This window comes from Meleagris gallopavo, chromosome 7 (genome assembly GCF_000146605.3).
Source record: "Meleagris gallopavo isolate NT-WF06-2002-E0010 breed Aviagen turkey brand Nicholas breeding stock chromosome 7, Turkey_5.1, whole genome shotgun sequence".
NCBI classification, from domain to species: domain Eukaryota; kingdom Metazoa; phylum Chordata; class Aves; order Galliformes; family Phasianidae; genus Meleagris; species Meleagris gallopavo.
In genome coordinates, this window is record NC_015017.2 from 25,324,870 (window position 1) to 25,348,583 (window position 23,714).

General features: G+C 38.1%; 1 protein-coding gene and 1 long non-coding RNA gene across 4 annotated transcripts; one reads left to right on the forward strand and one right to left on the reverse strand.

Annotated features, from left to right (window-relative positions):
* The first annotated feature begins 6 nt into the window (after positions 1-6).
* Positions 7-19,494, forward strand: LOC116216825. Of its 3 annotated transcripts, none has more exons than XR_004160347.1 (4): positions 7-165; positions 4,073-4,139; positions 5,833-6,027; positions 19,408-19,494. It is a non-coding gene; the product is annotated as an uncharacterized LOC116216825 (long non-coding RNA). The 3 variants fall into 3 exon arrangements; XR_004160348.1 differs by lacking the exon at positions 19,408-19,494 and adding an exon at positions 14,293-14,579; XR_004160346.1 differs by lacking the exon at positions 19,408-19,494 and having other exon boundaries at positions 5,833-6,109.
* Positions 9,453-22,238, reverse strand: HACD2 (3-hydroxyacyl-CoA dehydratase 2). The gene is made up of 6 exons (XM_031554230.1): positions 22,102-22,238; positions 21,722-21,740; positions 18,520-18,608; positions 12,822-12,943; positions 12,041-12,219; positions 9,453-9,835 (listed from the first exon to the last, which is right to left on the reverse strand). Exons 3-6 carry the CDS (start codon positions 18,565-18,567, stop codon positions 9,753-9,755), a joined length of 432 nt encoding a protein of 143 aa, XP_031410090.1. The 5' UTR covers positions 18,568-18,608; positions 21,722-21,740; positions 22,102-22,238; the 3' UTR covers positions 9,453-9,752.
* Positions 22,239-23,714: the final 1,476 nt, after the last annotated feature.

Genomic DNA, 23,714 nt, shown 5'->3' on the forward strand with positions numbered 1-23,714 from the left:
GCGGCTTGGGCGTGGCGGTACCCGGACCAGGAGGTGGAAAAGCGTGAGAAACGGAGGCAGCACCGCGGGCCGCGCCGCTGAGAGGCAGAGGAAGGTAAAGCCTGAAGGACTGTCCCAGCCTCGAGCCGGCTGTGACCGCGTCGATAAAGCAGGGCTTGGAGGAAGGTAATTATGATGATCAGTGGCAGATAATGAACGCCACAGACAGCCATCCATAGAGTTCATGAAAGTTTGGGCACTAAGAAAACGAGATGAGTGCGTGTGCAATTTTGACACAATTGCATGTTCATCAGTCACACGTAAAAGCAAAATAACATGCCTTGGATGGAAAAAACATCTTTCAAAAATGCCTAACGATCCTTAAAAGAAGTTTCAGACAGTTAATACACTCTCTGTTAACAAATAAATGACACACACAGAACTGTTACCCTTTCCTCTGGTGACTTGGCCATTCTAATGACTCCAGACAGGTATCTGTATCTGCACAGCTCAGTTCTGTCCCAGCTATGACCTCAGTCCATACAAGTGGTCTCTGTGTTCTAATCTGTGAAATGAAAACATTTACTTGTCCTGTTCACACTGCAATGCCCAAACGAAGCAACTTCCACCTTCTCTTCTAGTAGAGTCTTCTCAAATGCTGCTCACCCAATCACGAAAGCGTTATTCTTCTGTTTGTTTTTGATGGGTAGGGTAGGTGGGGGAAGGATGGGAGGGAAATTGTGTTATGTCAGTCACAATTTAATCAAATTCTGGATCAAAATAGAAGCCCCTCCTTCCTTCAGCAAGTGCTTCTCCATATAAGCTATACAGAAGATATAGAGAATGCTGGCACACTGTTTCTACAGTAGAAACAGTTCTCCACAAGATCCATCAGGGAATATGTGAGAGAACCTACAAGTACAGTCACGAAGATAAGTGAAGCACAGACCTGAAGTTCTTCAACACATGAACAATTTACACATTTCACACATAGCCTCAAATCTGTATACAAACATTTTATTTTATTACTGTTACAACAGGCGCAGTAGACAAACATCAGCATTCTTCATTTGCTTGATTTACACACAACAGGAATAACATCTACATAGTGGCCTCAGAACACATGTCAGTCACATATTTCACTCTCTGCTGCCTTCATGATTCACGCAAGTATTAAAACCAAAATTCTAAAATAGCTATGCTCCCTAAATTAGTAAAGCCATTGTAAGACATGTTCTTGGTCCTCTCACTGACTATCTCTGCGCACTCCGAAATAGCCTTCTGAAACCTAATAAGAGAACCCAACCCAGAGACATGAAATACTGAAATTGAACAAGCTGCTATTACATAGTCTCTGCTTTCCCTCTCCACCCCATAATCTGATGATTCACAAGGAATAGAGCCAAAAGTGAGCAGAAAATTATGAAAATATAAAAACACAGTCATTAAAAAAATTAAAAACAAGACCAAAACAGCCTGATTCATTACTGACTCAGGTTTCCTAGGGTCACATAAAAGCCTGTCAGATCAAGGTGCTTACTGAATTGGATTTATCAGCTTTTTCTTTAGTAGCATCCACAGTATTTAACCCCAAATACAGAACTAAAAATATTTGCATTTCTATGCTGCTTAGATTAAGTTAGATCTGGGACACACACACACAACACGGGATTGTGAAATTCACCTTCATGCATAGAATTCGTGATCATCTGCAGGGATTTTATGTAAGCCCAACACAAAGGAAAAAGTAGTTGAGGATTCCATTTCTTCAAAAAGATTGCAAGAAGAATTATTAAAAATAGCCTTGCTTTAGACTTGCAAGCTCCCCTGCAGATAACATCAGAAGAACGTTACCATGGCTGAAACAGTTGTCCTATATGCTGCCTGTTTACAGCTCAGAGTTCAACAGTTACATTTTTGGCACCAGCTATACAATTTTTGGCTGGTTTATCAAGTACATTTGCACAGGCTATAGTGACGCTTGGTATTAAGTTTCACTTATAAAACTTATCTGCAGCACAAACACAAACGGACACCAATATTCAAGGTCACCCATACTTAAAATGGCAGTAAGCAAAACACCAGCCACACACCAGCTTCCACTGCCAGAAAGGCTAGCTTCAGTACACCTGACAAGCAGGGGCCAGTTGCATTTTTGCCAATCAGACTTACCACTTGTTTCAAGACTCCTCAGCTTCATACAGTGAAAGAAGTGGACTGATGTTGTCTTAGCTACGTGAGAAACCAATTCCCTTCGTTAGGTGAGGGTTCGAAAAAAGAAGGTGGATAGAAGAGCATTATTCTGCACAAAAGGTGACCAACAAAACCTAGTTTCAAATGTTTTCACCTGAACGTTGTGCTCCCCTCCTCATTTACTCAGACATGGGATGAGCACATGCAATGGCTGGTCTGCACAAAAGCACATACAAGCTGCAGAAATTTCTCTGAGGCTTCCACCATTCTTTCAAATGTGGCTGGTAATGTTCCGGTAAACGCACGAGAAAAATGAATGATTGCCTACTGTTTTCATCATGAAGCCAGGCTTTGAAAAATAATATACAAAGAAACTATTATATTCACAAGTTGCTATAAGTTTCCCAATTGTGCAATGGGCAGATAACACTACATTGCACAGTGCTTTTATTATTCAAATACATGTACTAGGACGCCAGTGGTCATTTATTATGCAAACAAGTACTGGTTTGAAACTTAGAACTGAGAATAACTAAATCATATGATTTACATCCATGGTATATATCAATTTTTACATCTTCCTATCAGCAATTTAGTTCTGCAAAATCTGGCAAGCTGTGACCGGCAGTCACATGTCACCAGGAACCCCGAGCACTCTTGGCCCTTAAATGCTCATGTCTGCCTCACGTTTATTTGCACCTGTTAAGAGCAGAACAGTTTTCCACATCCTTTGATTTGACAGTGCTTTCAGAAGAATAAAGCAACTACATTCAGATTGCAGTTTTTTTCTGGTAGGGCTTGGACAATATCATAAGTGTTAATTTCCAGTACTTACTAAGTAAATGAACCAGTGGTATCTTACTTTCAATTTCCCAGCCATTTTCTTGTGATGCAAAAAAGCTTTTTTAAAAAAGTACTTATTTTTGCTGTTTATTTGCTAACTTCAGAACACTTAAAGCACTTTATTCTCTCAACTTATTTTGCAACAATTCTTACTGTCTAGCAAGGTAAGCACATATAGAATCATCAAAGAATGGCCTGGGTTGAAAAGGACCACAATGATCATCAAGTTTCAACCCCCTCCTATGTCCAGAGTTGCCAACCACCAGACCAGGCTGCCCAGAGCCACATCCAGCCTGGCCTTGAATGCCTCCAGGGATGGGGCATCCACAACCTCCTATAGCAAAGCAGCAGCACACTGTAATTGTAAAATCATTACAGCAGCATGAGAACGAAAAATGTTTTCCTCTCAAATGAACTCGATGCTTCCTGTATGCATTGACAGTGTTCTGTCCCATATACTGTTCTGCATTCTTTGTTCTACTGAAACAGCACCTTCCCATGCTATGAAGAGCAATGAGAAACTAAATAGCTTTTACAAATGCATCCTCTGGAGAGGATGAAATTGGTTTCAACTACTTCTTTTATTCAGCTAAGGAAATGTGTGAACATTTATCCCATTCAGCCCCCACTGCTTCTGAAAAGCAATATACTAAGGTTTGAAACATTAGAGGAATAAAACCTAGAACAATTTAAATTGCACTGAAAAGCTGAGTAGGGAAACACAATTAATAGCCAGCCTAGAAGCTTTCCTGAAAATACTTTATACACAGGAACAGTGCACTAAAACAGCACACCTAAGCCATGTGTGCCATCCCCACCATCACAAACAAGCAATAAACATTCAGTGTGGAATGAAAGGGACTTCGTGTCAGCAGCACACAAGGAAAAAAACGTATCAGCACTTCCATTTAAAGCTGTCATTCTACCTTTTTTTGTTAATTAAAGACTACTGGATACCGAAGAAAAAAAAGGACAAGTTTGAGGTTTTGAAGTTCCAAAATGTTTTTCCAGGAATTCAGTAGCTCAGTATACTCCTGCACCTCTCCTCTTCTTCCAGCTCATCTATGTATTAAGAATATCATCTAGCAGAGAAGACCAGCATTCAGCATCATTGTTTTTATTCAGTAAGTGTTTGTATTTTACCTTTAACTAAACAGCCAACTTTTTTCATAAAGTAATCTTTTATTTAGCTGAATGGAAAGCCCTTCACTTCCTATATCATCCTCCAATGGATATTTTTTTTGTAGGCTCACAGTTCAGATTACACAGCCAGCACAATTCCACAAGTTCAGGTGATCAAACTAGAAAACTGTCAGTGTTAACAGTTTAACATAGGGTCAGAGTAAGTGATGTATATGTATTTTAACAGTGTCTAAATAGCAGCTAGATGATTTGCAATAGTCTGTGCAGACTGTCTGAAGCAGTGAGTCAAAAGACAGGAGAAAATGCAGCTCAGGATTCACAATTCTGCAAAAAATAAGCCACTGCAAAGGATTCTGATAATGAATTTCATATTATAAACATCCTTATGTAGTACCAGGTAACATCACATTTTTATGTACAAACTAGACTGAATTCACAGTTTATCATGACACCTTAGAGTTTTTGCCTTGGCAAGTATAACTAGACATGGAAGTGTTTTAAAATGTTAATTTTCTTTTTATAGTGGATTGAAATAATATGCATCTACATAAGAATAGAAAATGTAGGGATAATACTGTCTGTAACATCTTTTTTCCTAACATTAGCACATTATCAATATATCAGAGAGAAAAGCACATGACTGGCAATGCCAAGTTAATTTGGGAAAACATGAAAAAGACTTTAGAATCTTTTATACCTGCAAAAGAAAGCATTATTTTGGAAAAGAGTGACCAATAAGATTAGAAACACTTTAAATTTTCTATTCAGATTTTTAATTGCAACTGCTTCAGGGAAGCCTTCAGGAACCACCACAGAAGCCTTATTAATTCTCTCACCACACTTGTCAGAAGACATCTAGAAGTATGGAAGTGTGTTAGTTTAGGAAGCAGAGCTTAAAAACAGTTAGATATTGAATGGAATGTCCAAACAATCAAGTGCCTCAAGCCTGTCAATCAACCCCAACTCTCCAGAAATGCTCACTCCATTCCAAAGAAATCACACATATTCACTCCTTTGTATTTTACACCAACACACCAGTGCAGATCCTTCCATGGGTCTTATGTCAGCAACTGCCTATGATTTATTTAAGATAAGCCTTAAATACTAGCAAGAGCTTAACTTACTTAGAAGCACAGAATCCTTACTTTTTCAGACTTCTTAATGTTGCCCTAGGTAGCTAAAATTGTTTCCACACAGGCTGCTTTCAGACTGCAAAGAAGAAACATGTAACTAGTCATAGTTATTCTAAGACAGAAATGGAGCACCACTCTTCACAGCGTAACATTTCAAAGTAGCTTTTAATTGCAGAGGCCCAGCAATCATGTGTAGGCTACGTGCTGATGCTGGTTATGACAACATTATTTCATCCCTTCTGCAGTAAAACAAAAAAATCATTGTAGTTGTGTAATCTTATGACAAGCATATGCCTAGAATAATAGCATGCACTCTGCAACTGCTGCTCAGTTCCTATTAGAGGATTATAACTTGTTATTTATGAGCATTAATGGCATCTAGACACAGCATTTAAATCTCTCTCAGGAAGTGTTAAAAATGCTAAGAACGTTGCTGTGGTAGCAGACGTACTATATTTAGTAAATGAACTCTGAAATATTCTGCTGCATTATTTAAGCATTCAACTATCTTAATAATACTCAAAAGATTTTGTTTTTGTAGAAAAGCATCACCATCTAGAGTGCGGGTAACAGAAGAACAAAGAGCTGCCGTTCTAGCGAGGATCCTTCAGGAAGCTGCAAGTTGGAATGTTCATACAGCCAGTGAACATGTTGTTATGAATACTTCTTTTGGAAGTGAGCCCTTGTAACAGCATTAAGCATCTGCCGTGACTTTCATTTGAGCTCCAGAAGTGAGGTATGCCCCAGAAACTTGGGAATTGCAAGGTACAGCCTTACATCAGATGAGTAAAAACACAGCCCTAATTCACATTTACTAAGTAACTGCTTATATTCCTTAAAAAGTACCAATACAGCATATTTTGTTTGGAATTCTTTTATTTGGATTATAGCAATTAGTATCACTGGTCAGTAGGCCAAATCCAGGCAGAGAGCACAGAATCAGTTTCACAAGGCAACAACACAGACTAGTATTTTAGCATACAAACCATTTCACCGCATTGTCAAGTAGAAATATCTTCCAAACATGCATAAAATTTTATGCTTAATCTTTCAGAGCTCCACGTAATACCAGATTCCTAAATATACAAAAAATACATTTAACTTATAATAATCTTAGTGAATCAGACTTATAAAATTACAACTTTATTCTTCACAACATAGAAAAAAATACAAAAATGACTGTATATAGTTTTCCCCAAAATTTCACCGACAAATATACATCAAAGCACACGATTTGATGTATACTCATGAAAATTTTAAGATGAAAGATAGGTTTTTAAATGACACTGCAGATTGGTCTACACAAACGCCAACCTTGCTACTGGTAAATAAAAAAAGTTGGATAGAAACATTGCATTGTGAAAAATTACAATTTACCTGCACTGTAGTCTGCATCGTACTGTAATTTACACTATGAACATTTCTACAATTCCAGTTGTAAGCTCAACATTGGTAAGAACCTTGGTCTTTTAGAGGGCAACGACTAACTTGGTCAAAGCTGGCATGGTAGAACATAAAGTACCATCAACTGAACCAGTGCACGTAACACAAAGACAACCAAGCAGAAAACATCTGCTGCAGCAGTTTGGTGATGCTGATAGAAAACATGCAAGCCAAGTAAATAGTTTGTGGGGGAGGAAAAAAACCAAACTTGTAGATGTGTGACAAAGAGTACTAACCAAAGCTTTTATTATAAAATTCACATACTGCATTACAGCTTCAGTAACTGAAGAGGGGAAATTTGCTTATTAAGACGGCAAAAAACACATGTGTCCAAAGTCAGTGCTAGGGAAAACCCTAACAGTATTAGGGAATTGCAAGACAGTTTGTACTCAGGATCACCTTCCAGTGATTTCCAAGGAAGCCCGACATGAGCAGGCACTAAATGTTTCATAGTTCAGCTTTTTCTTTTAGAAGAAAAATGAACTCTTTCTCAAAAAGCTAAAGGCAAATTAATAATTTCAATCAAATATTTCATAATAAAGCTTACTCAGCAAGGAGGCTGGTTGTACAAGCCTCTTCCATATCAGCAGTTCTCTCTGCTTCTCTGTATTGCTCATGCTATCTAATACAGATCTGTAACTACATCTTTCTCATCAATAGAGCTATGAGTTTGTTTCATAGAGCAATATTACACTGCTACCATTTTTTCCCTGGAAATTGGAACTACAAACTTGAATCCAATCTCGGCTTGACTGTGCCTAAATACAAGAAAAAATGAAGGAGCTGAGTACCCACATCATCCAATAAGCAGAATCTATCATGAAATCACATTTTTCAGATGACATTCTTCAGAAATGCTGTCATAAACATCTTTGATAGCATGAACAAGCAAAAGGAGATGTTTTGTTCAGATGTGGAAGTTCTAAACAATGAGTTCAGTATAATGCAACATTTCTCAGACAACCAGAGCAAAGAAATACACAGGCTAATAGAGAAATGAATTTGAATTGTTTCATCTTTGAATGCAGAACCCATCTGAGGTTAAATGTTGCCACAGTATTTTTGCTTACAGCCTACAACTGTCTACAAAAGGTTCAAAATAGAAGCAAAGATCATTACTGTCTCTTATCCTCTTCCAGCATCTAATAGTCAGATTTGTTTTGAACAGGAAAGTTGTCACATGTTACTGAGTGCCAGGAATGTCCAGCCAGACGTTTTGATGGAATCAAAAGGAATGACTGAAAATTGCAGGATTTTGTGTTTTTTTTTAATTTAATATAGCTCTGACAAATGTGAAAACAAAGAGTAATTGTAAATGTGGCTCTGCATCAGTGCTAGAACAAAGAAGCATTGCACTTAGTATTTATTGCCCTATGTTTAAGGAGAACTTAAGTCAAGGTGTCACACGCAAGTAATTGGGACACAGATACGGATTGTGCCCAGGGGGAGGTAGGTGCTGGTGGGCATTAAACAGTCACACCTTATTTATGCAGCAAATCATGATGTTACAAGAGAGAAGTCAGAGATACCCTTGTCTTGTTGCCTAGTAGCTCCAAAGGGGCAAGGACAGTACTATTCAACTTTCAATATGTGATACAGCAGTGACCATTAGCTACATTTCCTTTTGCCTTTGATTAGATGTCTGTCTGTTCGTTCCGCTGGTCCCTACGTGCCTTCTATTTACTGCCCTCTCCCCAGTAAACATTTTTGCTCATATTTTGGGCTCTGCTCACACAGCAGTAGTGGATTCTGCTTCACCACGTGGCTCAGTCCTTTCATTTGCTGCTTCACCTTCCCGAGGGCAGGTTTAGCCTGAGAAACCTGAGCAAGCACCTTGGAAAATCTATCTTTCCACACTCTTCTGCTGTTTCAAAAGAGCAGATAAGGGAAAGCTAGTCCAATCTGTAAAAGCAGCAAGTAACACATGAGATAATCTGCTTTCAAAAATGTACTTGTTATTTAGTTTTTACAAGGGTTTTTTCAGAAGCTGAGTGCCTAGAACTGCCTGTTTGGATGTTCTAGAGTGATATACATTAATCAGTTTAGAAAAGTCATGTTGAAGAACATGTCCTCAGGTGATTCCACAGTAGACCAAATAGTTCTTAACACTAAAAGATGAGTACCACTGAAATAGTGGACAATGACTAGAGATGATCATCTAAAGTCAAAAATGGAGAAGCTGCACCTGTTTTGTGGTGACTCGCCTCCCTATATTCTTCAGATTAATTACTGATATCACAAGAAATATTACAGTTAGTATTTTTTATTTCTTCAATATTTAAAAAAGCATCCAGGGCTGCAGTACTTCAAGGAGTTTTAATGTTTCAGATAAGCATTATAGCCTCTGAATTAACATTAACATTTGAGTAATCAGCTTAAACAAAATCTTCAAAGAACGCTCTCTACTCAGACACCCTACTGCTTCAATTCCTAATGAACCACGTTCCCCTTATTTCCCATAATTGCTTTCCTGTTCTCGTTTCCACCACCTTTTAAATACACAATCTACCCTTCTGAATTCAAACACTGCCCGGATTCCATTCTCCACTGGAGTCTCTGACAAAATCCTAAAGCATTCCAGAGCATATTGTTTGCTTCCACAGCAATACATACAGTTTCTGGCATGCAGTCAAGCACTTCAAAAAAAAAAGAAAAGAGGTGTCAGTGACACAATCCCAATTCAGGCATTTGGTGTGTACAATTTCATCATTCATACTGTAACCTTCAGGCATTTAATAACAAAAATGAAAACCATTTAGCACAACATTTAATAATGAAAAGTAAAAGACTACCTGCCAAGCCAGATAGAGTTTAGAAGTTTTCTGAAGCACTGCAAGCTGAAAATAATTTGAATGTTTTACATTGTGGAATTTCAGTGAAATCAGATTTATTGGTTATTCTTGCTAATTATTGGTCTTTTACCTCTGACAGTTTTATCTTGGTATATTTATTATAAATATGCTGGGTATTGAAAATCTGCAGCATTTCGATGTTTGAAAAGTTCTGAAAGAATTGAAATTACTCCGACTTCTTGTGCTCCTCAGTGTGGGAAAGCACCTTTCGCCTCTGATGTAGCATGTGAAAATACAGCTGGGGAAAGACTGAAGAGAAAACAGACAAAGGAAGAAGTCAGGCTTCTGTGTTGGTGTAAAACACTCAGATACTCAAGATCAGTGATTCTGTTAAAAGAAAATCTGCTTTTCCACACTGTTCAAATCATCTACTGGCTAAAAACAAGCAACACTGCCCTTAGACTTCAGGTATTATTTAATTTTTCTTAGAACTATGCCATTTTTAATTAAAGGCAAAATACATTATTTCATAATTAACTTTGCTCATACAAGAAGAATGACAAAGTTTCTCGAACAGCATGCATACAACAAAAATAAACTGCTTAGAGGGGAGGAAAAATAAAGCACCATGAGAAATGGAAGTCATCGGAAAGAATGAAATTCACAGATTTGTTTCATATCTTATGATTGTAGTGTCTCTTTTTCAGGATCTAAAAAAACTTTATACAAACTGGTGCCTCTTGCATCTCTATCCTCCTGCAAAGCTTTTTTCCTCCTATTTCTAAGGTGACATCACACTCCGTGTTTGCAGAAGAATGAACTAGGGGATGCAAAACAGCAAAAGCTTCCATCTTTGTGAACAATGTCAAAATAAAACAAGGTCAATATCAACATAGATGACATCAGTTACACTTGCCTAGTGTTTGCCCCATGAGTGTGAGACAACCAAAGACTACTTAGTTCATTCTTTTTTTTTTTTTAAGGTTAGCATTTTCTCATTTTCTCCCTTGGTTTCCTTTCCCAGAATTAAATATCTTGACTATCTCCTCCAATCCTGCCCTTCAATTCATTTAACTCCCTCAGCGTTAAGTGGTGAATACATCTGCCCAGAAACGAAGAAGTATACAGAACCACGTGGTTTCCGTTTGAAGTTTAAATAATTGGTATCTATTATATACAAAGAACTTAATGATATCTTTTCTTGCAAGAAGTCTGTTTGACAGGCAAGAACTAAATTTGATATTTAAAGCGAGATAAATGGTAAGATGCAACTATGAAGAACATTAATCTTAATTTTTAACACTGGATTTAAAACTTGCTTTCTTCATGATGTTAACTTTCCCAAAATTTTTAAGGCCTTCAGTGGGTTCAGAAAACAAGCTTCCTGCACAGTTTGCTTTTAAGAATAACTGCAATGACTGCAGCTTTTCTTGCATCTCTGGAACAACAGAGGAATATCTGCCTTTGAAAAAGTACCTAAGACTTCTCAAGTCCATGCAGTCAGTTCTCAGACTTCAGTAAGAAACCAATTCACAATAATTAAAAAAAAAAAAAAGACTGAATTCAAGTTACACAACCAGCAAAGGATAACGAATTACAAAATATCTGAGACTGCAATTTTAATGGAGAAACAGGGCTAAAATTATTTGAGTTCAGGTGGCTTCCCTCGCATGTGGTCTGTCAGTTGTGATCAAACAATCTCATAAGAAGTAATTAATATTTGTGTTTATTAGAGGAGGAACAAAAGTTATTGTTCTGGCTCCTTGGAGTTAGTAATATCAGTGTTTTTGGAGAATGAAGACAAATAGCTACACATGTATAAAAAGAATTCTTAGAAACAGCAGGAAAAAGTTACGAATTTTGATGCCCAAAATAGTTCACAGAAAGAATAAGTGCTTACAGACAGCCACAATACTGAAATTTAAATCTTAGAATATGATTTGGCACTCAGCATAAGCAACAAGGTTCATATAAACACAGCTACAGAGATAGCTAGCAGCAGTGCCACTGCATTATTTTGTACATTAAACTTTGATTTGCACATCTAAATTGGCTGAAGATCTACATGCTCTTAATCACTAAGCAACAAAGCCAACCTTTACCTGTAAAAACATTCACCAAAGACAGTATCAACTCAAGTTAATTCAACAGAAATGCCTCCCCAGCCATTACAGCAAAAGCAACATTCTTATTCCTGAACCATATTTTAAGAAACTGCTTTAAACCTTGTTCTCCTGGAAGTCTGTAAATGGCAACAAAATGAAGATGTCAATGTTTGCTAAGTACTACGGTTATTTTATGTATCAAATGTAAGAGAAAAAACACATATTGCTATATTACAAGCATTACTAGAAAGCAACTCCTGCTTTTAACTCTGTTTTAACTCTGACTTTCCTCTTTAAAAAATATCCAAAATGAATTTTGCAAAATTATTCGTATATATGCTAATCCCACACTTGTTAGCTTTTCCTGATACTGCTTTTAATATTAAAAAACTAACAAACTTGTACTTACGTGGAATGTAAGAGATCATAACCAGGATCAGGAATGTGTAATAGTCAAAAGAAAAGTTGTACTTATTAGGTAAACTAATGGAATACAAGCCAGACTGCCTGACGAAGGGTAATGCAGCATATATTGTGAGTAATTCACCAGAGACTCCCATTGGATACAATATTATAAACAAAGTGTACCTGGAACAAAACATTTAAGAACAGGATTAAAAGTTGTGAAAAAGAACTTAAGTACCACTATGGATATTCAACTTCTAAAGCCTTAACTTCAATTTGATTTGAGCATGGCAGTGTATGAACATCAATGCCAGACAAAATACTGACATCAACAACCACTTCTGAATTATTTAAGGACAATCTTTGAGAATCTGAACGGTAACTTTAAAACAATTCCCCCACCTCCATGCCTCATTACTTTGACATCCAAACTCCTTAGTTGAGAACACATTATTAAAATAGGGCCAGTCAGTATTAATTAACGAGCTCAACTGTTTCAGGCACAACCCTCAGATTCAATGGTTACTGGTAAATATTAGTTTACTTACCATAATCACTTTGTAAATAGTACTGAGTTCTGATAAAGTACTTTCAGCTAACATTTAGTACGTTCTTAATCCAGAAATCTGTTGGAAGGAAGCTAGGAAGTCACTTTCACTAACAGAACAATTACCCTGGGAATGTAACTTGCTCTGCTGCAACTATGTTACAAGAGAAATAGCCACATCAAAACAGTGCTTCAAGGCTATTTTTTTTTTTATCTTTATTTTTAAATTGCCACCTACCTGGCCCATTTAATGAGATAAGGGAGATGGTTTAACAAGCTAAAGGTGTAAAAAGAGTAACGGATTATCTCTGTGATTGTCCAGGCCACTACAAACAACAGGACACTGTCTTCAGTTTGTACCTGCAAGGAAGAAGCAAAAGCTTAAATACAGAACACAAGTGTTACTAATTATTCACCAGACTTAAATACCCCAAAGAAAGTAATTTCCATGGGCTGCTTTACTGCATCAGTTTAGAAAACAGACTCTAGGAAAAAGCTTAAAAGCAACATTAGTAACGACAGCAAAAAAATCTCTTGTCATGCTCCATATTTTTCTAGTTGGCTTAAGAATAGCTTTGCTGATCAGATACTGAGAACAGCTTGTAATTTTTCCACTCCTGTACAGTACCAAGTTCTGCTTCAGTCCTGTGATTTCTTTCTAGCACAGGATGAGCACAGGATGCTAGCACTCAAGATCTGGTTTAGATTTTACACTCCAATCCTACCCAGCACTATTTCTTGACTAAAAGGAAACCTGTTTTTCTCACGCCCTTCAAGTGAGAAACTGGCTCTAAATTGCGAGCAGCAGCAAGGCAGCAATCAGCAGGACACGGGCTCAGAGCAGAGAGCCAGCAGCTCAAGTTGCCTCACTTCAGATAAACTTGACAACTACCTGCTGCATCCTTCCCTGCCCCTTCCCCAGCTTACTGCATGCAACATTGTTCCTTTAAACGTTACTGTTACGCTCAAGGCACCACTTTGTTTCACAGCTTTACCCCCCTTAGAGCTTGAACTGTAAATGCATGTAAGGAAAACAGTTCCTACTCCCCTCATGTTTTGAAGATTAACCTTCAAAAGCATGTATTTTAAAATGAACCATTAGATTTGGGAGCATTATTATGAGTTTCAGATGGATAGCAGATATGAGGAATTATATAGGGTCACATACCTGCACAATAAACTCCAGAGAGTGAACACAACTTTTTATGCAGCACCCTCCCCACCCAACAGAAGCACGATGTGAATTCTCAGCTGTCTGAGTACCTTCAGCCCAAATTCTGTAGACCGTGGGAACAAAAAGAGCTCAACTACAAGGAGCTGCATTTACTTTTTTTCCTCCAACTCTCGAAAAAAGGGAAAAGGAAGTCAGTAGGTGTGGGTGGTACACCCTATTCATCTTGGGCAGAGTACATGTACAAACAAAGGAACAAGAGAATATATGGGCGAGCAGAAACCTTTTAATAGGAAGGGACTGATCATATACTCGTGTACAAAAAAGTTCACAAGGATTACTCATTAAAAAATCCCTTTGTTACAGAGACCACAGAATCCAAGTAGAATTGTATAAAAATGCTGGAAATCCTGTGAAGTACAATTACTGTTATTCTATGTTCTGCTGTGTGGAACAATTAAAGTCACTCTCATTGCATTTTGCATCAAACATACCTCATCCTTTTCCACTTGAAACTGATAATTTCCTTATATATTAGTCTACCGTACAGGACCATAAAAGAACAATATCCAAAACCTATTTGAAGACTTTCAGAGAAGAAACCAAATTTATTTTTCCACACTACTTGAGTAACTAGAAAAGGATCCTAACTCTGCTTGTGGTCTGCTTCAAAAAGACAACTTAGTTCTCAACCTGGAAGTCAGCATCACTTCACAGATGATGGTGTTCCCAAGGAGCAACATGCCTCACAAGCACTCCAGAGCTGCATCTTCTCGTCCTGATCTGACGAGCAGCTCAGTGAGTAAGCTAAACTTCACAGACTTCAATTTGTGCTTTAAAACTCCACTTCTTTTCCTAACTATGGAAGTCAGTAAAACCAACAAATGAAAATTTGTAGCTTGAAGAAGCACAAGAAGAACCAAGCAAGAAACTGTTAGACCAACAGTGACTGATGCACATAGAAGGAGACAGAACTGAAATTGTAGCTGCCAGATGATTGCAGGACTTGTAACACTGCTTTCTCAAGTCTAGTCTTTTCCATCAACCTTAGTATTGGAACCATGGTTGGAAATGACTGAAACAGCTCACACCATCAAAAACAAAAGGGTCACTTAACAGGGAATTACGGACTGTCTTACAGTTTGTGTCCCTACTTAAAGACGGAGGAACTGGTAGTTGTTCTGTATAAGAGTGACCTGTGAACTTTTCAAACACTTTTCTAATGAGGAGCAGCTTGTGCACTTTATCAACACATTTTAACCACAGCTCACAATTAAAAAGTATATTTCTTACACATTAATGGATCTGTTGAAAAACTGTCACTATTAGAGCTTCTCTTTGAGGACTGACAATTTCTAAATACTTTAGATAAAGATGTTTGAGATGTACATTATCAAACTCCTGGGAACTGATTTACAAAACAGTCCCCCAAGAGCCTTATTCATTTAGGCACTGCTAATGCTGTATTTGCATCATTTCTCTTCCAGCCTCTATGTAAAGAGGATAATACAGCCAATAAACAGCAGACCCTTTTTAAACCACAAATCCCAGTGCTGCCCTCAGAACCCAATTTTTCTTCCTCTACCTTTTCATTCCTGTCTTTGAAGGTGGTGTTAGAAAAAGTCAAAGCACATTTTACACTTTATATACAACTTATTTGTCCAAATCCCTTAATTAGGGTGAATTTTACCACGGGTATAATTTTTAGCATGTGTTTCCATTTATCATTCAAGGGGCCTTGAACATATCTTAGCTTGCCATCGTGACTGCATGTAACAAACAGTCCTGAAATACAAGAGAATTTATAGCCTTCTAAGGTGCAAAACTGAGATTCAGAATTGGGAATCAATAAAATAAAGCCTAAGATGCTTTTACTGTTCTTCTTATGCAGAAAAGTTACACACAAGATTTGAAAGGTATAAGATATCATAAACCTAGAAATATGGAGAAAGCGAGAGAATTAAGAGTAACAGTCTGACAAACAGTTTAGTGATAATTTCAGCTAAATACATCATAAAATAGAAAGATAAAAACAGCAGCACTGTGCAACAGAGATGCTGAAACACACCTCTCTCCAGAGTCCACAGCTTGGGTTTGGTGGTATATCAGTTAAAAAACACTGCAGCCTCATAGGATGTATAAAGGGCCTGACTGACATTTGTGTTGTACAGAATTACTCAAACTTTACACACATGTAAAGCAGTGATAAATTAGGCATGTCAGCTACGCTCACCAATTTGGTGCTCAGAACTTCCCAGCTTGTGCTTCTTATTTAAATTAAAATGCTCTTCAATCTTAAGTGTAAGTATCCTTTACTATCGATGAAAGATGGCAAGTTTGCAGATGCTGCAGTCTTAATTATCTGCTCAATAAGCTGTACATGTCTTCCTCACACTGTGCTTTTTGATTGTATTCTAGAAACATTCCTGCAAATATATACAATGCTACCTTTGTAACACCATCTTTAAGTCACAGCTAGCACCTTTTCTAATTAGCTGTCAGAACCAGGTGCAACACTGAACTCCACAAAGGCCTTCTGTGATGGCACCAGATGATCTTACCGTTCACATAAATTCAAAAAGACAACTTTGAACTGAAAGGCAACTTGTTTTCCTCTCTTTCTTTCAGCCCTTCACTCCTCATTCTTTTCTCTCTTTCGCAGAGGAAACAGTAAAATTCACCAAACCAATTCCTTTCCAATACAATGACAAAATGCTTTTTTCCAAAGTACTGGCGCTATATTACACACCAGGCCCTTCTCCACTACACTAACAGCTAATTATGTTGGGGAGATAAAGGGAAATCTAATCACTACTCCAAGAAGTGTGCGGTGCTGTAACATTTGCCATGCTTTAACATCTATAATAAATACTGAATTTAACAACACATCAGTACTAAATTCAACAAAAAGCACAAACGTGTTAGTGGCAAGAAGCATGCTTCAAATCACATCAAGTATCTCGAAATATGTTTGGGCAGAAAGAAGGGATGCGAGACAGATTTTTCTTCTTTTAACCTCATTAGATATGAAACAGTCTGAAAAAGCAAGATATTGAACAGCTCTCACTCAAAAAGTTAAAGGAGGAAAACTGAGTTTTATTTTACGAGAACCTCATCATGCAACTGCATAGCTTACAAGTTCCATAAGCTGTGTGAGAATTTAATCCTGGACTTCATCATGGAGCTCACTTGTGCAGGCAGCCCTTTAGAAAGAGTAGAACACTTGTGACATTTGAAATACAGCTCCTCAGGCGAGACTGCAGGCTCTCTGCTTAGGGTGAAGACAGACTGATGGGGGAAAAAACATCACCTCTTCATTTGACTTAATACTTCTAAAGTCAGAGGTGAAAAGCTCATCACAGGACTCTTTATCATTCTTATGCCTACTTTCGGAGACATTTAAAAAAAGGAACACGTAAGACAGTCTCTCTCTAGATTTTAACCAATCACACAAGCATGAGGGAAAAAAACCACGTGCAATATTATTGGAACGATCCTTGTTAAAAACTGAATGTTGGCCTAAACTTTCTTGTATATGCTCTCGTTTCACTGTTGCTTTTTTCCCAGTGAAAATGTGGGCATAAATTTAAAAAAGCCCAATCCACAATCAGTTTGCAGACTTATCTAGCATTTCTCTCCACCGAGCTGCAGAGAATGGAACACTTCTATAAGCACCAAAAATAAAATCTGCCAGAACATAAATATTTACATGATTTTGAGTCTCTTGAGAAAAATAACACTCGTTCACTTCAAGTCGCACAAAACTAAGGTTCCACATGGACAACCACTATAACATCACAGGGAAGTTAATTATTAGGATCTATAGAGACTTACATTCCTCTGCATACAAATGGACTTTTTGGTAACAGGTGCTGGAGTAAGGAAGAGAAAGCAGCTTCCCTACTTGACAAGGAGACAAACTCCTTAGGACATTCTCCATGTCAAGCCACAAAGTATCTTTCATAGGCACGCGTGACAACACTAGATGTCTGTCTTTCAGTCAGCCATGCTGACTGTGAATCAAGACTAATTTCTTTCCTTAAGGAGACAAAAAGATCACCTGGCTACACTAACAGCATAGATGCAGCATATGTGAACTACCACAAAGTATTTATGTGATGTGAAGTCAGTCAGCAGGATCTGTATCAGTTAAGGCATGTTCACATATTAAAATAGCCATCCACTGGGAATAATTTTCAAATGATTGCTTCCAGAAGATTCTGCAGACATTAGTGAAAAGTACAGTGATATTTAGTATGGTAAGCAATGTGAAACAACCAGAAACCCAAACCTACACTTGAATGCAAGAAAGATTGACAAAAGACAGAGGGAAGATTATCCTGGAAAAGAGATCATGGAAAACATGTAAGAATTGCCATGAACAAACATTTGAGTAGGAGTTTCCATATGCTGTGGAACAGCAAGTAAATCATGTACAGAAGAGACAGTGAAGACATTTTGCTATTGCTCCAGCAAGATCAATACCAGGATGCTGTCCCAAATCCTGGGGTCCAGATGGCACACTGGGATCTCTTCAGCTTCCAGTAAAGACTACAAAAGCTGGGAGAGATTCAAACTTTGATCTATCTGATTTTCAAGAAAAAAAATAAATAATGTTATAATCTTATTCCTTTGATCCATGAAAACTCCATTCCACACGTTGTGTAACAACAGAAGACATTTGCAGGAAAACAAGTCAGCAATCAACAAATGCTTTTCAGCATGGGTCATTAGTTATTGTAATCTATTTTGTAGCATAACTTACCTCTTTTACACTATGTGTTACTGCCCAGGTCAGGAAAACCCTTGACATCACTTGGAAAGCAGTCAGAACAACAGAAGAGGGAACAATGCCTGGAAGATATTTTGCAATTAGTAAATATCCCTGACCACTGGAATGAGGGCGGGGAAATAAAGCACAGCTAAGTCAAAGTCCACTTACTCAAAGTTTTTGTAAGGAAATCATTATTCTTTTTTAAATTTGAGTATGAAGCCTGTCCCATGGTGAATTCATACAGCCCAATACTACACACTCCCCTGACCAAGACTTTGTAAATCAAAATGCAAATAAAAGTCTGCACATTGCTCAGTACACAACACAGCTGAATGAGACAGCCTTTGGGACACAATCTCTCAAATACAATCTGATTCATTAAAATAAACATACAACATAATCTTTGTTACTATGATTCAAAAGGTAAAAGCAATAGAGATGTTTTGCTGAGTGTTCCCCCCCCAGAGCAGCAAATAAAAAACCCTCATCTACAAAAAAAACTGACTAGGAACCAACCAAGATTATGTCACAATAAGACAAACAAGGTTGTTTTGTTTTGGCCAAGACAATGTCAATCTAAGCCAAAAACATGAGATCAAATTCAGTGACTCACTAGCTACAATTTATGTAAACTCTAGTCACCCCTAATTATTTACTAATTGTTCTAAAAAGGTACCCAACAGACAATTTTCAACTTGGCATTTTCAAAACATCTGTCACCTAGCAGTGTGCATGCCAGAGCAGCTCTTGGCAGACAGAGGGCTCCCCAGCCCAGAACCAAGCAGTAAGCCTTGCTCAGACCTCTGCCACGTACTGCACTAAGCCTCCCACCTTCCACAGAAAATCCTCCAGCTCTGACGAGTTCTCCCTCTTTCCTAGGAAGTTCCCCGTTGAGAACAGGCTGTACGCATCACGGCTTAAAGGTGGAGCTCTTATACCCCTCCTAACAGAGCAGGCTAACGCAAACACAACCAGCTTATCTGGGGGTTACTGAGAAGCAGTTCTGCAGGCACCTGGAACACAGGACCACGTCTCCTGCCATCCACTTGTGTAGAGATATATTGTAAGGAGCATGGAAAAATAATCCAAGGGAATTTTTATACCCTTACGAGTCATCTGCAAACAAGTTTTGTTTAAGAAAACAGTAAGGCATTGGTGCTCCAGTGTTTTAGCATTATAGCTTTGGAACTGTAAAAGAACATTTTATTTGCAAGTTTTTTGGCCTAGGGTTCTGATGTTTAACTTATCCTGCTTTGCCACCTGTTAAACAGGATTTCCAAATCCATCAAAAATAATATTTTTAAAGCAACTACGGACTGTTCAGGTTAAGAACAACAACAAAAAACAGCAATTGAGATTTAATAAAATAAAATAGAATTAGAAGGACCACACTGGCAGCACAGGTAACTCTATGACACATTCCTGTTTGTGACAGTCCTATTAGCCTTAATAGTTCTTACCTCTGTTTTTCTGAATGATTACAATGGCTGTATATTTAGACCCTGACTGTTAAGTTCTGTGTTGGAATGCCCAACATTAAAAAAGAATGCACACAGCTATTTTCTGCTTGGTTAACCTAACAGGAGTGCTCACAAAAACCTGTATGCTCATTACAGTAAATTGAAACAAACTGACTATAAGTCTTCATTTGGAAATAACTGATTTATTTACGTTAAAAGCATCACTTCCAAGATGGAAGAGAAGAAGTGAAGCTCTGGAGAGGATCGACCATTTACTGGGTAGAGAAAACTCATCTGAGCATCCTTTTTTAAAAAACCAACAATTCCAGTTGGTTTTCCTTCACCTAAATTGTAGCTACCTCTACATCAACATCTACTCTAAGAAGGTTTTGCATTAATTTGAAGAACATCTGACCGTTCACATCTCGGTATGATCTGGGCACAATCTACAGGCTGCCCTTTACAAGGCAACAAACTTCAGAGCGACCGAACCATCGAGGAAGGCAAGAAATACATCAAACACAGAATTACGCTGCCCTCTGCTGACAAATTTATGAATATGATTTTAAGGAACCGCATTTAATTACTCAGAAAAGTCTTTTGCACAAAAAGTCAGTATGAGCTTACAGGTCCTGAAGGACCCTCTAGTATGTTGAGGGTTTATAAGCAAAAAAGAAAAAAAGCAGCTTTGTAGATGCACCTTTAGGAAACTTTAAAGCTACCTTACTCTTCAAACAGTAGCTAGCAAACAATCACACAGGAGCTCAGGCATTTGTATTTAAAACCACAATACCAAGTACCTGAACATAAGACTGTCTTTTTGAGCAGACAGTTGTTCAGAGAAATCAGAGCTAAGCAAAGGCACAGGAAAGCACTGCTCCCTCCTAAAGCACTGCTCCCTCCTAAAGCACTGCTCCCTCCTAAAGCACTGCTCCCTCCTAAAGCACTGCATCTTTGATCTTGCTGAGATTTCCATGCTCTCTGTCCTACAAAGAAAGAATCCAGATGCTAAGGTGAAAATGCTCACTACTGATGACGACTAACCAGACAAGATGCAACCTTTCCTTCAGACACGAGGCTCTTCAGGCTGACTGCCCCACAATATTGCTGCCTAACCCCAGGCCACTGACACACAACTACACTCCTGCTACCAAGCTAACAAGCTCACAGCGTTAGGTTAACAAGAATTGTCAACTCAAGTCTTCGGTAATTCTCAGTCTCACAGATAGTTCCATTAAAGCATAACTGAATTTGTGATAAAGAGTGATTTCCCTCTACCCAGTTATACAGCACGAGCCTATGTGCTACAGCGTAGGCAAAGCTCAAGTGCCTGGAATGTCGTTTTTATTGGGTTTTAAGTTATTTGCAGCTAGAAACAATGTTTGAGAAAAGACAGCTTGGTACAGAAGATTATAGGATGGAGAGAATGGAGAGTCGTGACCTCCTATAAAGCATTTGTAAGCTGCTTTAAGAGTTGTAACATTGGAAGGATGTAGATAAAAAAATAGAATGTCAAGTAACATCAAGTGAAAACCTGTTATGTGTTATTTTCTTTTCTGTGATTTAACTTGTCAAATATTCAGTAAAAAAAAAAATGAATATACTTCAAGCAAACATTAAAAAGTTGTGTAGGATTTAGACCTGAAAATTCACAGAGCATAATATAATGCTGAACCACTGCTAAAATTGCTGTTTTCTACAAAAAGAATAAAACTGAAGGTTTGCAAGCTTACCAAAGGCACAGTGCAGAATCTAGAACAAAAAGAGAAACTGAAATTACTAACATTTCAAATGAAGCAATTCAGAAACAATGTCTAATTCTACCATAAGAGCTTTAGATTCCATATTGGTATTTCAAATATTAAGCCAACTGTTCAGCTCTGCTACCCAAGATAAATAGCAGATAAATAGCAGACCAAAAGCTCCTTCACTGCTTGCTAAAAGGCAATACATTCAGCATTTGTGTGCTGTACTTGTAGAATTACATTTACCTCCAAGTTACCTTACAAATGCTAATGAAAAAGCAGGCACCCAGAAAGAACTGTTCAAAGGCTGCTTTGTTTCTGCTAAACAAAACACTGATGAGTGTTTTGAGGAAGACCACTACACGTACCTCTAGCAAAGCTCCAGTTTGGAAGAATTTCAGGGGCTTTTCTATGGAGTAGTAAAGGCTATGGTAGCTACCTTTGGCCAGGTATGCTCGAACTAACCCAACGGCAATCACAAGCCACCTGAAAGAGAGGAACAACGTCTAAGATAAGGAGGCATAAGTAGAGCATAAATACAAAGAAACCCTTGACACTTCTCTCAATACATGGCAAAGCAGCAGATACAGAACTGTGTTGAAATACACCAACTTTTTGCCTACCTTCTGCAACTTTGGAGTGCAACACACAAAACATTCAATAGCTGGATTCTCTGCAAATCTATTAAATACTACGTTGTTGTTTTTTTTTTTAAACATCCTGCAGCATCAACATGATGACTGTATCTTTAATACCTAGATTTACTTTTCAGTGAGCTGTATTTTAGTTATGGAAGGTACTCATGAAATTTTAAACAAGATTGGCATCACATTTTGTTTAGCTTAAGCAGAAAACCATTTACTGTGAGTCAAATGTCTCTCACTATACTATGATTTAAAGAACTATGACATAAGCAAGCAAGAATCAGAAAGCAACCATAATGTTTCAGTTCCAAGTAGACCCTTAGGCTTTATGACAGACCATCCATTCATTTCCAAGATGTACTTTATGGGAGAGGCATAAATAAGTAACTGCAAGACAACTGGGCCTTCAACTTCATTATGAAGAACGTGACCTGCTAGCCCTCCTCAGCTAATTTAGGAAGTAAACCTGAAAATCCTTACTGGCAGTTCCTGGCTTTTCACTGCCTGGATCTCCTTCTGGCTGCCCTGACCTACTCGGGATACCAGCCCACCTCATTTCCTCCTCCTTCCAAAGCCAGAAGTGCTGTTACAGAGGTAGTCCTGAGCCCCTGTGTGTCTCTGCTAACATTGGTGCACCTCACTGGAAGTATCTGCAGACAGAAAGTCCACAACAGCCTTTTAGCCTTTGAAAAAGAAAATTGCAGCTGTGGTTTTGGAAAGGAATTTCTTCACATTTCCTGGTAATTTACAGCACTTTAGATGCTTGTAAGTACCACATTACTTTAGATATTACAAAGTGTATACAAATATTCTCCCAAATATTATGCTGAGTTACATGAAATGCACCTTGAAGTGCAGATTTTTCAGTAATAAGCAACTCTGACATCCAGGCTTGTGTTTGTATTAATGTATGTTAGTACAACAGCAACCAGTTATTCCATTTCTGCCTGGACTTCTCAGAAGGCGAGCACCAAAGAGAAGTCAGAGTGGGGAAGAGATGGGGAGTGAGGAACAAGCTCTTTTTTCTCATAGTACGAAGTTGTTTCAGCTAAAGTTGTCTCGTGCAACCAAAACAATCATTTGCCAAGTAATTCCCACTGATAAAGAATCAGATGAATGTGGTATTTGGACTCAGTGCAGAAGCACTACAGCATTAAAGACTCTCCCTTGCAGCACTGAATGCTCCTTCTTTAGAGCAACAGCTCACAGCAGGCTGTCACTGTCGTGTTCCTCTGATCTTCCCTGCCTGTTAAGAAATGTCACTAAATTGAGCAACTTGTCAGGTTGCACAAGATTCGGGTTCCTGTTTGTGCCTGCAGACATCTGCTCTCACCTGA

What these genes read in the sequence shown, in the direction of transcription:
- HACD2 (XM_031554230.1), bottom strand. Translation starts at nt 18,567, where the DNA reads ATGTCAAGGGTTTTCCTGACCTGGGCAGTAACACATAGTGTAAAAGAG. An exon ending in TAACACATAGTGTAAAAGAG is followed by an intron (nt 12,944 to 18,519) that starts GTAAGTTATGCT and finishes TCTTCCTTGCAG; the next exon opens with GTACAAACTGAAGACAGTGT. An exon ending in TATGATCTCTTACATTCCAC is followed by an intron (nt 9,836 to 12,040) that starts GTAAGTACAAGT and finishes TTTTCTCTTCAG; the next exon opens with TCTTTCCCCAGCTGTATTTT.